Here is a 17,463-nt window from a genome sequence, read left to right on the forward strand (position 1 = left end):
TGATGTTCAAAGCTTTGCAAGCTCTTGTTTTGATTTGCTCGTGCAGCCAGCTGTACGTCCTACTGTGTCTAGTTCCCCTTTGCTGTTGAGTTTTTGAAGCTGTCTGAGTTCACGAATGGTTTGTTACATTTCAGAAAGACGTTTTTCACTTACAAGCGAAACTGAATCCACCTCCCCTTCTTCCTGAGGATGAAACCTGGAGGTCCAGTACCATTAGATACTGCTAATTAATCCAGTACTTCAATGATATTCTTGTTGGCACTTTTATTTTTAAAACATTTTACAAAATAAGCAATATTTTGAGCAAATCACCTTTAACACTATTGCAATGATTACATTGAAGAACTATTTGAGACTAAGCTGTCTGTGGATCAGTTGGTTCCAGGCCGCAAAGAAAGTTGTACATTTAAATTTCCACTAATCTACATTGTTTTATTTTGGAAAAGACTTCTTTTCCATCAGCATTTGTTTCTTCACTGAACAGTTCATTTCCCCTCAATACACAGTTAAGCCCTCGACCACATGTTTTTATATAACATCCTGCAGAAAAATTAACAAACTTTTTATACCACAATTGCATTGATTGTACCTTTTAACACTGTAATATCAAATTGGTGATCAAATTAAAGGTGCATTAAGGAGTTATTCAACTTTAAAAATACTTATTTTCCACCATAAATATGTTACACATTTTTAATGATGTGTACAATGTGCCCTGACATATTCATTGCAAGTTCCGCTAACAGCGGTAAATTGTCACTTGAAAGTTGCAGTGCCGGTCCGGCACCAGAATTTTTTGGGGGAGAATTTGAAAGGAATGGCGTAATGCACACTCCGGCTGGCCTGATTGAGTTAAGTTTCGTTTTGGCCGCCATTACTCCGCCAGATGCTTAGTGAGCAACAACTGAGCAGGATCTTCCAGAAAGTAAGAAAAGACTGGCTTCTAGCACTGCCACAGCTCCAGCACAGACTTCACCAGGAAAAAGAAACTTAAATCTTACTCGAGCGCTACTAAAAGAGGGAGGAGTTCCCCTCTTCCGTGCACGCGAGCCACAGGCACGAGTTTTTCACTAAGCTGCATTACGCCCAAGGCCTGCAGGGGGCGCTGTTTCACATAAACCGTGCAAACTCCTTAATGCACCTTTAAAAAAACAAAACACATTTGCAACAATTTCAGGAGGCAGCCATTTTGTCCTAAAACCACTTCCGCCTGGTTTTCAACAGTGTCACAGAAAGGATGTACCAGTGTTTGTAAATAAAAGGTCAAACTGTTAAATTTTATTGTGTATTGGATAATCAGCTCAGTGCTTTCAAACCCAGAGATTACTACTCTGCTTCGGTAACCGACAGTTTACAAGCAATGCAGCAGAAGTCCCGCACACATCGACACACAGTGGTGATGCTGACTTGAAAGCGCTGGCCAATACTTTTGTAGGAGTTGTTGGTTGAAAGCTTCCACAAAGCAATGCCGACTCTGTTCCTCAGAGGGACAAACACACGGTAGTTTATATCCTGCTTCTCCATCGCAAGACGCACTTTGTTACAGAGGTCATGAAAACAGTGGGGGAATGAATCAACCAGAATGAATCTCTAAATACAACTGCAGTTAACTAACCCTTTGTTTCCTCCGGTAAATTTTAAAAAGTTGCATTCTTCTCCTGGCAGCAGCTCTCATTTCTGCTACAAGTGTTTGTCTGGCAGCAATAAACCAAGAGAGAAGAAGGCACAGAATGCTGAATACGTTTAAGTTCTCCATTACTTTCCCAGGTAGTACCTTGTGGAATATCACAACTCAGAGCCAGGGTTGCCAAATCCTCACGGTAGTTTCCAGCCCAAGCACTGCTGAAAACCCACCCATTTTTATAAAAACCAGCCCAATTTGGCCAAACCCATGAGATAGCGCCAAAACATTACACACACAACAGAAAACACTTCTTAAGCATACAAACCTTCATATAGTGACCATAACGAGGATAAACAACTGTAGACAATGCAAGTAACACCTGTCTGTTGCCACAATACAAAAAAAAATGCATTTAAAAACCAGCACCTGCTCTCTCTCATGTGCACAGCACGGCTCTCACATGCACGCACACACGCGCGCACACACGCGGACACACACGCACATCCTAATGAAATTATCTTACCTTCATGAAGAATCGGGCTGAAATTCCATTTCTTCCTTTTTCATTACTTTGAAGGTTGAACTCGCCAATTAATAGGGAAACCAGTTATTCCAAAACACCGGCTCTGCTCCGGGTTCTACACACTTCTCCTCCGCTAGTTTAGCTGCTGCGTTCAGGTGACTGGAGCGAGCTGCGGAAAACTGAAACTTGGTCGTCCACATGAAGGCAGCAGTGACAGCTGGACTCAGGAGGGACTCAGGAGACACGTGAAGGAAGCGTGGACTATTTGCACAAAGGAATGGCTCTCAGACAGCTGTGAACCGGCTCTCGTCGTTCACTGAAAAGAGCCGTTCGAACTGCTCGTTCATTGAATGTCACAGCACTAGTAACTGTCTGTGGAGGATGACAGTGGTTGCTGCAGACTACTGGTTTTTCGTATCTGCCGCCTTGCAGTCGTCTCAGCTTGGCAGGTACACAGTGGAGGGGGGCATGTCGCGTTTCTGCAACGGCCGCGGAAGAGCGGACAGACGTGATTTCGGTGAAAGATTTCGCTATAGCGGAACTTGGGCTCATGCCCAAGTCTGATTTTTCCAGCCCAAGGAGTTAAAACCAGCCCAATTTTTACATGGCCGCCCAAGGCTCTTTTTCCCAGCCCAATGACTTTTAAAGTAGCCCAATTGGGCGGAACCCGCCCAATCTGGCAACACTGCTCAGAGCAGCGATTGGTTCTTATATCTAAATACGGCGCCCACTGATGACGTATGTGTATTACGTATGACGCATTTCCGCTACGTGGCCGCGCACCTGGACGCGTTCATTTTGGGCTCGACACTGCCTCCGTCTGGTCTCAACATGATCACTCGAAACGCCGGTGTGCGGCTCCCAGCAAGGCGCACATTTACACCTAGAACCAAGCTTTAAATCACAGATTGATATCAGATGGATGTTTTTGGACTGGATAAATTCTGCACGTGTACAGGTACATTAAAATCCAGAAAGGGAAGAACTCTCAGCCTGGTCTCAAACAGAGGCTAACCTAGCTGGAAGGTAAGAGTGCAAACCACGACACTGAGTCTGAATGTAATTTTGTTTGCAAAAATAAGAAATGAACAAAAGTTGAAGCTGAATCAGTTAAGTGTCTTGTTCTGTTTTCTTTTTATACTGAAGTTCAGCTCCGTTCCCATGGTGAATATCGCTCAACAGCATGAATCTAACTGGTATATAAAAAATAAGCAAAAACAACCAGGAAATTAAAAAATGAGAACATTTAAATGAATAAGACAATATTGAAAGAACAACATTATCTATTATACGTGTAGTTCTGCCTTTACATGAACGAAAATGAGTAGAAAGAATATACAGTTAATTAAAAAAAAGTTTATGTGACTAAACTGAAGAATTGAGCATCTTTATTGAAGAATAGTGTAAGAATGAACTGCAATCGGCAGAGGGCGCCAACAGCCAAAACATGAGCAGCAACCCCCGTTTTCTAGTTCTTTTAATATTTTTAGAATAATGAATGTCAATAAATCATAGTTTGAATTTAATAATGTTTGATAGAGGAAAATTATAAGTCAATTCTGACAAGAATCTGATATGTCAACAAAGTCTTTGAGAGCCTTTGTTCCGGGCAAAAATCATAAATCCGTTAAAATGGATATGAGCAAATAATTAAGAAAAACAACAGTTTGGCTAACTGTGAATCTTCCAAAGGTCGATAAACACAATGAAAAAATAAATGTGAGGGGGAAAAAAAAGTCAAATTGCAGATGACAGTGCTTCCAGTCATTAAAATACTTTTACGCAGTGTTTGTTCTTCTTTCAGACTGGAGCAGTTTGAGAGAAGCTCGTGAGCCCGTGAAGGTTAGCGGGACACGCCCTTAACTTTGGAGACGGTGCAGTGGGGACGTGTGTGTCCTCCATCCACCGGGGACAGGAGAGAGGCGGAGAGGCGGAGGAGGAGAGGCTCCGGGTGGGAACTTATTCTCTCTCTCTCTCTCTCTCTCTCTCTCTCTCTCTCTCTCTCTCTCTCTCTCTCTCTCTCTCTCTCTCTCTCATTGGCGGCTCGTCGGGCGCAGCCTCCTGCCGTGTTTACCTCCCTGTGGTCCGGATTACTGGGGGAATCCACCTGCCGGAGAGAGAAGGACACACCTCGTGATGGATGCCCTGAAATCCGCCGGCAGAGCCATCATCAAGAGCCCCGGAGTCCCGCGGCACACCTGGGGAACTTCCAAGCACGAGAGTGAGTGGCACAATATGCGTGTGCGTAAATGCTGCGCGCAGATCATTTTTTGGTGGTGGTGCAGTGTTACCTCCAGGAGAGGGAGAGGAGGGCGATGTGTGTGTGTGTGTGTGTGTGCCTTTGGCCGTTTCTCAGAGAGCTGCTGGACTCTTTATTTGCAGGAGAGCATTTTTTTTTGGTCTGTCCAAATTTAGAGGAGGTGAATCTGCTGCAGAGGGGATTTCAGTGCCTTTACCTGCAGTCTTGATGGGTGGTTAAGTCTAAACTGCAGATTATGTGTAGCTGATCAAAATTACAAGTTAAACCCACTTTGCACAGTGAACTTAGTTAACACAGTTGTCACAGAGCTGTGATATTTCTTTTTTCATTCAGCCTGATTAATTGAGGTGGTCAAAGTGTTGGTTCTGTACCTTTCAGACAGTTGAATATTAACTGGACATCAGAAATGATAATTAATCTAAAAGGTTTAAGGTCATGCATGATTATGTAGTGGTTGGTACTGCTGCCTCACTACAGAAACACCCCTGGTTCAACTCCAAGCATGGTGATTTTTCTGTGCAGACTTTGCAGGCTGTGTGTGTGTGTGTGTGGGCTGTTTCCCAGTTCTTCATCTCTTTATTCAGTTTAAAAATGTCTATTGTAGGTTAATTGGAGGCTTTAAATCGCCTGTAAGCATGAGTTTGTGTGATTGGTTTGCCTGTGATGGACTGTGGGCCTGTCTGGATTATTACCTGCATTTATCCATAGCCAACTTGGATTGATTCAAGCAAGTGGAATAAGAAATGGGAGGATCATGGATGATCTTGGTGACTTGTTAACTGTGGACTCCAGATGTAGACTATTCTTAGTGATATGATTGTCTATTGTCAGGTTCTTTTCTTGTGAAATCATTAACAAAATACACAAAAAGTGACACGCTCAAGTGCTTATCATTTACTGTGATTTCCAAATAAATGACTTGTTTTAATGTAGGGAACATGTATAATTTGTAACTATGATTGTGGTTATGTTAGACCTCTGAAGCTACATAATTTCGTACTCGAGCTTGTGGACTTGCAGTCATCCTTAACTATGACAGAGAAGCTTTGTACAAAGAGACTTGTGAAGTTTTGGCGTGGCGTCAATAAGCAACAGTTCTCCAATATTTATAAAGTATGTTTGGATCAGCACACACATGTGAATCAAGTCTTTCTCTCATGAATTCAGTAAAAAGCAGCGTTCGCTGTTCCCTGGATGATATAACGCTTCATCAGTGTCCTTGAACTGCACTGACATCCTGATAGACCAAAAGTCATTGCTCTGTTCAGAATGAGTATCACTTTTCCCTTTGAGAAAATCACTGAGGTATATAAGGCATATGGTATTTATGGTTAGCAGCATTTCCTAATCACAAGCATGATTTTAAAAAAAACAAACTACTGTAGTGGGTGTGCTGTTTGTAGTTTCATTTATATTTGCGCAGTTAATTTTTTGACAGTTATTTTTTATTCAATTAAATTCACTTTATAATGTAGCAAGTTCAGGTATGCCAAATTGTTTTTATGCACTTTGATGACTGGGTAAAGATGTGGACCCAAATGATTAATAATAGAATTTGATTTTCATGTTTTATTTGTAGTTATTTTATTTTTCTAAACAGTGTTTTTCTTACTTCATTTTCTGGTCATTACAAGTTGTTTATTATATTGTGAGGATCTTTTTGATAGAACTTTGGCATGTTAGAGTATGACTGTTTGTTATGGTGTCCCAGACTTTTATCAATATCAACTTGAAATTTGTAGGAAAAAAACAGTGGCGAACACAAAAACCTACTACTGTAGTGGCAAATGACTGAATATTAAAATAATATATGGGTATTACATATTCTGTATCTCAAAGTATTCTACAGCCTCAGTGATTATTTCCACATTGCTTGTGTTTGTCATGGTGTTATATTGTAGTGGTGTTTAAACTGTTGCCACGTCTCCTCTGAATGGTATCAGAGAGCTTTAAGGTTGTACTGCAGAAACAGTTTGGTTGTGTGTGCGTTTTCTGAGCTTCAATGAATTTATTGTAATGTAGATTAATTAAAATGATAAAGTAAACTTTAGTGCAAAATAAGTATTATGACAGTCGCAGGCTGTATGTGAAGACTGTTGTTCAAAGCCACTTAAAATTAGACAAATATAAAACAAACAAATAATGTTTGCAGTTTTTCATTGTCCCATTGTTCAGTTATTGCCAGAGGTGGAGCAGGAGTGAAGTGTACACGGACTCATAAACACAATTTCTAGTCAGTTTATTTGCAGATAAGTTGTTTGGTTATTTGAAGAATTCCCCCCTCCCTTTCCCTTCCTGTCACCTACACCTTTACATATACAACCTTTGTCTGATTACCGTCAACAAATGTCCAGATAATGCAACAAAAAGGTCTCAGAGTAATATAAATTACCTGCCAGCAGTATGCATAATTGACTCCTATAAATTACACTCCGTCACTATTGGCTTTCTTTTAAAGTGATTCGTGGGGAAAGAAATCATCAAAATGTGCAGCGCTGCTCCCTGACTACTACAGCGTGAAGTCGAGGGGCTGAGAGTGAAGGGTCAGAGCAACTAGCCTTGTCACACCATCAGCGATGGGCTGCTTTCCTGCCTCCGGCCCTGCTGTCTCCCTCATGTGTCTGCGCTCGTCTTGAACGCTTGCAGCCGGCAGCTAACGCTGCCTGTTGCCACTCTCTCCACTATAAATGCCAGCATCCTGCTTTTTGCCTCGTTCTGAATTCCTGCTCGGTGAATAATGAGCTGCCCATGCCAGTTTTCATTAAACACGACTGATTAACTCCACGGCCCGGATGATGTCCTTTATGCTCTGGAGGAAATGTTTGACATGAATATTGAATATTGGATTGAAAATGTCCTTATTGGAATATTAATTATGTTTTTGTTGTCAGCCGAAGCACAATATGTCCATGTTAATGCCGTCTTAAATGTGTTTAATTGCTGTCTTCTCATGAATGCCGGGGATGAAACTCCAGATCCTGAAAGCCCTGATCAATAGGAGTTATTATTTTCCTCAGCGCGGCCAAAAGCACTGCTTTCTGCTATAACCATGGCGACTTAATCATAACAAAAGCTGCCAAACAAATCAATGACATGAAAATCCTGAAAGACATTGTGTGTGACACATCGCTGGCTGGAGCTTCTGCATTGTACTTTTCTTCCCTCATTGTTGCTGGCGCCAGGGAAAGCAGAGTGACACCGTCGAGAGCCGAATCCCGCTGGATTTCAGTCGCTGATTGGGGGTAAAAGAAAAAGAAATGGGACGGAAAAACATGAGGGTGACAGTTACAAACTCTACAGAGAGGGAAAAAAGCTGACTGTTTTAATGTCCAGAAGCCACTTAGCAGGGAATTTGGAGTGAGGACAGTGTCTGCATGCCAGCTTGTGGCGATGCGTCAGAGCCGGCTGTGGGAATGCAAATAAGGTAACGTTGCAGCTGCTTGGCTCAGTCGCACAAATGAGGCGTGATTAAAGTTTGAGAGACAGTGATGAATTATTAGTGTGCTGTCAAACGATTGAGAAAATTGCATGCATAATGTGAATATGAAGTCACCTTTGTTAAATAAATACCCAGTAAATGGTTTTTGAGCTATTTCATTTCCACCTTGTTTGCCCAGCTACGCTATGTTTTGTTATTGAGTAAAATGACTAAAAACTTGTGCGAACCAATGATCAATTCACTTAATTGCAAATTTTTCTGTAAATAGTTGCATTGGTTCAAAAATGAATTGACACACAGCAAGTGCAATACTTTTAATCAGCATTGTTGCTTTTGCTCAGAAGCAGTTCAAGCCCTTCAACTTACATTTCCTGCAGCAAGTGTCCCCAGTATTAATCTTCCTGCAGCTAGCAGCTGTCTACTTGTGTGTAGCATTTTTTTAGTTGTTGCATTGTTTATGTTTGGGGGATTTGCTGACGTCAATCAGGGCCCCTGGTCAATGGAGGCCCTTCAGCAAGCTAAAGAAACAAAACATTACGAAGCCCTCTTGTCCAGCAAAACAACTATTACTTAACTTGTGTTTTTTTTAAATAGGTTCATTAAAGCTAGAAAGCCTCTGTTCTGAAAACACATTGATCAGTTGTTGACTGTTACACATTAATAATAAAAAGCAGTAATAATGTGCGATAAAGCAATCGTACAGGAAAAAGAATGATGCAGAGTTCCTAAAGAAATGAACCAATCAGAAAAGAACAACATGATATTTTGTCAGTTCACAATGCAACAAATGAGGAATACCGGTAGCTAAAGTTATAGCCGTGTAAAGCTGGTATGTGCTGGGTCACGTGTAACCCTTTCACCATCCCTAACTAAGGCGTCGTAGAGAAAATGTCTAGTTAAAATAAATGAACATGATGCATGCAATCTCACTGCTTTGTGAAAGAAATACATAAGCTTGACAAGCGCCGAGTTGTGACAGTAGCTAGTAACACACTGCTTTATGAAAAGATGCTTCAGGGTTTCCTCTGTTCTTTAAAGGCATTGTGTGATTTTTTTTTTTTTTTTTTTTTATGGTTGTTCCAACCATCAGTGCATCTGAGTTTCTTTTGAAAGACATGAAAACATGGCAAGAGATCGTTATCAAAGCATTTCTATAGTGCTTTGTTTTAAACTAGGCTGCAGTGTAAAGGTTAGTTGCGATTGAAGTATTTAATTGAATGACGATGTGTTATTCAGACATTATTAGTTCGACAGCGCCCCTCTCCGATCTCCTAACACCACTGTAAAGGTGAACTTGGACTAAACTGGTGTGCCACATCACATTTACCTTAAAATATTGTCCGTAAAATGTTCTATTTCTGCTACCTGGCTGTGGGACTTCAACTAAAGCTGCTCTTCAGACATGTGCTGCAGTTTTTTTTTTTCTCTTTTTTTTCCCCCCTCTTCTTTGCCTTCTGTGGCTGCTCATTGTCATCTGTCGAGGTCAAAGCCACTGGCAGGATGGACGAGGACACAGCGTGTCGCAGGAGCACAAACCATCCCTTTGGATCACGTCACACAAAAGCGGCGCGGACATTTCCTGCGCCTCAGAAGTCAAACAGGCTCGCCCTTGGCATCAAGGATGTCCGTGCAGCGCAATCTGCACCAGTTCGAAACGGTGTAGCTGTGAGGCGAAGCAATCCTTTTAGCCCATGTCCTTAGTGTTGCTTTTAAATAAATCCTTTTTTTAAATTTGATACGGTTTGTGCTTCACAGCTTGGATGCAGAATAGGCAAACATTCCAGTTTTACTTCCAGGTTTGACTGTCTAAAAAACAGGAATATTGTTAAGTTGTGAAGTTTATGGATTCAGCAGTTGTTGAGTTCAGCCGTCAGGGCGCCGCGGCGGTGAACGCAGCTCGTGGCTCCATTAAACCCGACAGGAGCCTGACTGAGCGACGTGCAGGAGGCAGTGGTGTCAGTAAGCACTGCCCTGGAGGAGCAATTATCTCTCGATGGCTCGTTAAGACTCAGGAACTCCTCAGTGAAGGCGATACAAGTGAGGGGGAGGAGGAGGAGGAGGAGGAACAGCTGCCCCAACCCCCTCTTTGGAGACTGATGGAATCAGACTGGGGTTGGTGTGTAGAAAATTACTCTGGATTTCCAGCGCTTTGAATGCCTTGAATAGGCCGATGAGCTGATGGAGGCGGATGGAGCAGTTGGTTTTGTTATGATGCAGGATGAAGTTCCTCTAACCGACATCCTCGCTTGCATGTAAAAGCCATTACCAGAGTAAAAATATGTTTATATGTTTGTATTTTGTCTATGGTATTAAAACATAATTTATTGAAGTATAATCAATCTCGTAATAGCCAAACCACTTCCAGTTTGCGAGCGCTGCAAACTGTCCAAAACATTACGTTGTTTGGGCACGATTAATTTAGCATGACGTCTTTAGGAAAAGGTTGTATTAGCATACAGACCGTGACCTTTTTCAGCAGTGCAGGAATTACATCGTTTACAGAGAAGAAACACAAATAGAGCACAACTGAGAGCACAGACACAAGCCTGTTCATTTGAAATGCATTTGTACCTGATGAATTAGAATGGCATTTTAACTAAAAAAAAAAAAAAAAAAAAAAAAGGTGATGTTTAGGTGTGATATCCATAACATGTGGCTGAAATAAATTAATCCATCTATCTTCTTCAGTGTTTTTTCTAATATAGGGCTTGGAGAAACTGCAGCTCAGGGGTTTTGAACACATAAGGCAGACCAGTAAAATACTGCCGTAATAACTTTTAAATTAAAAGTTTAAAGTTTCTCTTTGTTGTGACACATAGTACACACAACAAAAATGTATGTTTTTGCAAAACCAATACTAATGAAAATGACCACAATCTCAACATAAAGCACCCTTACTGTCGCTGATCCCAGCTGACTAAGGATGAAGGCAGGATATCCCAGAGACAGGTCACTCGTCCATAAGAGGGCAAACACTGAGAAGCAGATAACCTTGTGCAAAAACAGCCTTTATGTGTGTTTATATGTTCTCCCTGTCTGAGTTTTGTCCAGTTACTCTGCTTTCTGCGCAATAACATGAGTTTGAAGGTAACTGATGAGTCTGTATTGCCTGTAGATGTGAGTATGAGTGTGTGTGTGTGTGTGTGTGTGTGTGTGTGTGTGTGTTTGTGTGTGTGTGTGTGTGTGCGTGCAAGGGAGTCTGTCTTTCTGTTTGCCCTGTGGTTGAATGATGGCCCGTCCAGTCTGTACTCTGCCTTCAGTCATTGTTATCTGCAATTGGCTCAAATGCCACATGACCCAGATGTGTGTGTCGATGGATGGAGAGATGACTTTTCCTAGAATTATGGGGGTGCAGGGAGAACATGCAAATAGCCCCTAAAATGCTAATTACCAAGCCACTGTGTGACCTTTCAGTGTTTCAGTTTGTGATAAAAGGAATAAAAATCCACATAAATTGTATTTTGCACTGACCAAGTGTCTGCACACAGCATTTATACATTTTATTTATTGAAAGACAGTGTACACAGATTTGGAGCCGCATGGGCTTCCTGAATCTTCTGAAAATATTTTCTTTTCATTAGTTTTACCTTGACTTTGGGGATACAAGCATTTACAGGAAAAATACTCTGTCGCAGTGTTTAGCACCACGACTGAGTGAACCTTATGTTCAGATGCAGTTTTATATATTTATATGAAAATTAGCGGAGGGGATTTTGCATGAGTTCACGACCTCTGGCCTTTTTCCATTCCAGAAGCAGAAGCTACATAAGCGTAATCCCCCCCAACAGTCTGATTAGTGGGATTATTGTCAAAAGCCACAGCCACCTCAGTGACAGTTCTGTGCAGACGTTTCCATTTTTTAGCTCTTTGCTCAACTATTTTCTTCTATTTCACTTCATGAGGAAAGTGATGATTAAACTGAGGTAAATTTCTCTTGAAAACAGCCCATTTTCAAGCTCAAGGCTGTGTGTATTGCAGTACCTCTCTGTTAGTCGACGTCCATCAGTATTTGCATTGTCATGATAATTCAGTCATTCCTATGAAACCCATCCTCAAGATTCTGATGCCATCAGTTTCTCATACATCGAAATATCCACGTTTTTTTTTAGCCACCCCCAGGATGAATTGATTTTCCACTAAGGTGCACTCTTGTCCTGCCTTTTTCTTGTAGAGAACATGAATTAATAAATGCATTTTAGAAGCCAACAGTCTGATTCTTCAGAGCAGGTGAGGGTTCGCACATCGCTTCACTACACTAAAAGCTTGTTACTTGCCCTCTGGCCATTCTGGATTTTAGCAAAGCCTCATTCTTTCACTCTCATAGGTCTAGGTTTAATGAAAGCTTAGTAGGAGCCCATCTGTCTTGTTCTTCAACTATCATTTATGTTTTAATGCCTTAAAAATCCCAACCGGACCCAGAATTAACACCTTAATTCTCTATTCTTAAAATCATGAAGGATATTTAAAGGTCTCATATAATTAAAAATTGACTTTATAATGGTTTTCTAACAGTAATCTGTGTCCTCATAGCCTGTGTATGAAGCCCGAGAGGTGAAGACAGTCTGTTATTTCCTTCACTTGCTTCAGTTTTTAGTGAGTGTGTGCTCATACAGGCGAATCTGAGCTTTTCCCTTCATGATGTCACGCAGGGAAATAACCACTCACTCTGGTTAGGTTCGCTCTGCCTTAATGATACACGTCATAAATCCAATGTTATATGAAAAACCTCAACTGTTAGCAGGCACTAGTGTTAGATACGTGGTAGTTTCTATGAGCCATAATCATAAATTCAATGTAAACATTCGCTCACGGTACTCGAAAGCCACATCCTCTCCAGGGTTGCCAGATCTGACTCACGGTTTTCATAAAACCTGCTCAAATGTCAACCTCTGTAGAAACTCTGGCTCTGTAGGACCTCTGACACCTGTGTGAAATTGTTGAAACACTGACCATGATGTTAAAGCAAAACGGTTTGTATGAGGTTGCTGGTAAAAACCTATTTAAACTGAAGGGTTCAACAATGGGTGTTTGCATGCAGTGTGTTACAGGACGAGCTGTTGTTTTTGTAAGAATTGATAATGATCTTATCAAAACACTTTAAAAATATCTTATTGTAACTTAAGCTTGAAAGCCACGCTGTAATTGAGATCAGCTCAGAATCTCTATTCCCCTGTTGTTGTTTTTTTTTTGCCTGTTATATTTGAAACACTACTTTTATTTCTGTCGGCGCTCCACTCTACAGATATCGATTTTCAGACGTCAGCTTCGTGTTATTAAAAACCGCTCGACATCATATTCGCTATTGATTTTCTTTGTGAGGCCCTTGAGAGTTGCATTATGGGAAGTGTATAACATTTTCTCATGGCTCCCGGTTTACATGTGCTGTGCAGGGGTTACGTTTTGGTCGCGCACGTTTTCAAGGCCTTTTCATTTTATCATCTGCTTCTTCCAAGTGAGCGTTTTTCTCTCCCACAGTTCAACGCACGCATGGCTCAGCCGCTCTTCCCCCTTCGTGAACACCACCATGTGCCATCGGACGGCTGTTTTAGCGCCTCGTGGAGTTCTTTGTTGTGCCGCTCAGTGCAGCTTCTCTCAGGAGCGTTTTTAGCAACAGCAAGGTCCTCTGGTCCTGAAGTGAAGTGAATTATGCAACAGAGGGAAACTGAAAGAACCTATCTTGAGAGAGGTGCTTGTTCAGTCGACTGCAGCAGCGAACATGTCTGCGTGCACACAAACACACGCACGTTTTGAGACAGCATAGTCTGGAGATCTGACGGCTTTGCTTGATGTCTGTGGCAGCTGTCGTTAAAATCAGATATGCTGTCACTCTGGTGTGAGTCTTTATGAGCATGAGTTTGATTGTTATTTCCCAGTTTTTATGTGTGAGAAAGAGAGGAAGTAGGATTCCCGAATGCGTGTGAACGCGTGTGTTTCGTATGTGCAGGCAGGTATCGGCTGAACGCCCTCCTCCACTGGAGAGGCGAATCCCATATCTGCCTCCTGTACCTCTGAAAAATTCAACTTCCCTCATCGTTCCTCACACTCATCCCATCTCGGCACCGAGAGTCGAGGAGCTCGCTCAAAATAACCCCGGGCCGTCAAATTTGGAAATGGAAAACATCAGCAGCTCAGGAGAAACTGCGTGCGTGCCGCTCCAGTTAAAACAAAACACCGTGGAAGTTTCCTCACGCGGCAAGTTGTCTTGATGTTTTGGTTGTCGAACTGAATTAAGATGAGCTGCTGGTGTTGATCCCAGCTGAGATAAACAAATGATCTTGTAGCTGATTTCACTGTTCAGTTTATCGAGTGTGAAACCAGGTCACCATGATTGACTTCAGCTGGTAAACATTGCCGGTGGTTTTTGTTCATCGTTTTTGTCTTGAATTGTTCACATCTGTGTAAAAATCGTAGTTACAGGCTGTCAGTCAGTCGGGGGTAAACGCAGTGACTTTATTTGTGGTCATGTAGAAGATCAGACCTCTGCTTGACCAGCTCTGAGGTTGTAATTGGGAAATCCTCAGTTAAATTCAAATTTACTGTTGTTATTGTCTTTATTAGATCTAAAATGGTCAGATTTTGATCTAGCACCTTGGATAGCAGAACTACCGATCGTTACCTCACAAAATTGTGTGTCTAGTCCGCTTACGTCTTCAATAACAGTGCTAATTTTGCATGCCCACCCCTGTAGCAGATTGTTGAGGAGGCGGGTTGGACCCGTCTTGGCTGTAAATTGTACTGTTGTTTTTACTGTCATCGCCTGTTCCCTGAAGCTGGGTTTCGATTCGGTGATATTTCTCTTGTTTGAGGTATTGAGAGCTTGTGTTTCTCTGTTTGCATTGTGATAAACTGCCAACCTGTCTGGGGTTCACACTGACGGATGAATAAATATTTTGCATGGAAAAAAAAAAAAAGGTTAGACCGTGGCAACCCCATATAGATGGATGGATCCTATTGGGACTTCGCTCATGTAAAACATGTTTGTCAGGGACTGAATGAAAAAAGGGGAGACTCACACACTCCAGATCCTCTTCAGAGTGTTTTATGTCAAAAGCTTCTTTGACAGAAATCAAGCCCCATGGCTACCGCTCTGAAGTGAATCCTTTGACCCGTCACTCCCCGAGAAACCTCAAACTGTCGTTTTTATATTCTGCACATTAGCTGGAGCCTCATATTTACTGCTCAGTGTTGTGTAGTTGTTTGCAGATGATCTGCTAAAATTAGTTAACCAATTTTACATGGGCGAGAGCAAAAAAAAAAATCATGTTACTGTGGTCATAAGAGCAGTCAATATATCTTCATGCCATTTATAACATGGTGTATTATTGGCTGTCAACCTCGGGTTTTGGGCACTCTTGAAATGGATTAAACAGATCACAGGGGACTCGATGCTTTTCCTTCTCTGAGGCTGACAGAATTTTATTTGCACATCTTATGACAACATGCTGTGTAGAATCTAAAACAGATGGGGGAAGCTGGGGGCATAGCTCGTATTTTGAAGGCTCTCTAGTTGTCCCTCACCAATAACTTTCACCAAAAAGGAGCTCTTCAACAGTAAACAGTTCTCTGGAGGATATTTGCACTATTCAGACTGTTCACTTTGTTGTTACCATCCACAGTCTTTCTTTATAGTGTATATTCGTGTCTTTCGTGCTCTTTCTAATATGTACATAGAGCAGACACAACACAGCACGGAGACCCGAGCTGAGATATTTGTGTTGCTGCCACGAAAACAAGCTTCCTCATAGCCAGATAGCCTCAAAGTGTTTGGTTTCATCGTAATTTTGTAGCCTTTCCTCAAGGTAATCTGCACTACAATCCAATCGGGGAGGAGTGATGTATATTTAAAAAAGCTCATTTAAGTATCGGCATGGTCTCTTCAATCAGTCAACTCTCATGGTTGAAATGCAGCCTGCTCTGCCAACCGAGCCGTGGCCTGTCCCCAATTTGAAAGAACCAAATCTAAATGCCACTTTGTGTAGATTTTCTGCTCTCATGAGAAGCCAAATTCAGCTCTGGGTCTTTTGAGTCGCGTGCCAATATTGAAGACAAGGCATGAAGTATCCCAAAATATTTCTCAGTCAGTTTTGGGTCCTTTCCAAATGCAGAGCTGAAGCACTCACATTGATTACTCTTTTATCTCGGTACCCCAGAGATGCGACACCTGTGAAGCAGAGGTATTTGTCAGACCAGCATCCATCACTCACCTAGAAGGGTCTGAAGTGCTCCACCGCATTAGAGAGGGTTCCTGTGGGGCGCCCTCATCTATTAGCGCTGTGGTGAGGTGGTGAGATACACTGTCGCAGATGAGATCAGCAAGTCTCAGAGGTGACTTGTTTTGCTTCGGAGTGATAATGGACGGCGCAGTTAATGACTGCCACGGCCTCGTTTCCCCAGAATATACCTTTATATGGAGATTTGGAGACACGGGGATTCTTGTTTTCCTTTGTTTTTATTTTATGAGTCACAGTCTTACCATTCAGGAGAAGACAAGACATTAAATATAAATCACATTTTCTATGAATAGCTTTTTATGAAGCTCTTTGTCATTGATGAAGATGCTGAAATGGGAGCCAGCAGACTCCTGGGGGAAAAGATTTGTATCAGTATAGAGGAAATCGTGCCCTGTTTGAATTGCTAATGAAAACAATCCTTGCTCGGTGCTTAGCGATTACACTTCATGAATAAATAGCCACGAGGAAAAATCCACAGTATTGAAGTGTCGGCTCTGGTAATGTCTCCGCTTTATTTTTACTCGATTCGGAAAATGTTTATTCTTCAGTCAGCTCCAATGTACCTGACAGAGCGTGTGTGAACGTCCCCCTCTCCTCATAGGAAGACTTGAACAGTTTAAGATAAACAGAGGCCATATTGAGTAGAAACTGATGTGGTACTTCATGTACTCGTTTAACAACAAAAGCAGCCTTTGAATTATAATTACTGCTGAGTCAGTCAAATTCAAGGCTCAGCTAATGGACAAACACAGTGCAAGTCACCTCTGGATCGGCTTCTCTTTACGCCATGATAAACGACGACTGTCAGGACACGGGAAGCACTCTGGATGACAAACAGTTGCTCTTCTGTGTTTGAATAATTAGCACATAGTCAGTCAGATAAACGAATGGATTTACATAAGCCCTCCCTGAATGTGCCCTCATTTAGCCGAGGACGCGCAGCAGGTTTGTATATCTAAGTGTTAAAATAATCTGTCTCAGAAGCTTCTGCGTTAACTCCCTGTTTACCCAGAGATTTTAGATTTATTTCCAGCAAAACCACCCACATGCACCCACATTACAATGTAAATATTTCATTTTCTTGACACTGCATTTGTTTGTTGTTGCGGCTCACAGTCTGTGGTGCAGCAGTGTCAAACTCTTTCTAGTTCAGGGGCCACATGCAGTCCAGTTTCATACAGCAATATCAACATAGATTGATGCAAAATACAGTGAAATGTCCAAAAACACGGTGTAGCTTCAAAAAAGCAAATTTTGTTGGAGAACCGCACTTGCGCAGAATACTTTGCTACTTGTTTGACCCTCTAAAGCTGAAGTTTCTCTTGGTTTTGATCAAATGTTTCTCCAAGGACATTCTAATAATGAGTTCTATGTATGAGTTTACAA

At 41.8% G+C, this 17,463-nt stretch overlaps 1 protein-coding gene across 1 annotated transcript in view; it reads left to right on the plus strand.

The window, feature by feature from the left end:
• The first annotated feature begins 4,175 nt into the window (after positions 1-4,175).
• Positions 4,176-17,463, plus strand: part of LOC115402229 (low density lipoprotein receptor adapter protein 1) — a 39,723-nt gene continuing 26,435 nt past the window's right edge. The window contains exon 1 of the mRNA XM_030110740.1: positions 4,176-4,368. Coding sequence (XP_029966600.1) covers positions 4,284-4,368 — 85 coding nt within the window. The 5' untranslated portion in view covers positions 4,176-4,283. The remainder of the gene's footprint in view (positions 4,369-17,463) is intronic.

The sequence above is a fragment of the Salarias fasciatus genome, chromosome 15, assembly GCF_902148845.1.
Source record: "Salarias fasciatus chromosome 15, fSalaFa1.1, whole genome shotgun sequence".
Classification (NCBI taxonomy): domain Eukaryota; kingdom Metazoa; phylum Chordata; class Actinopteri; order Blenniiformes; family Blenniidae; genus Salarias; species Salarias fasciatus.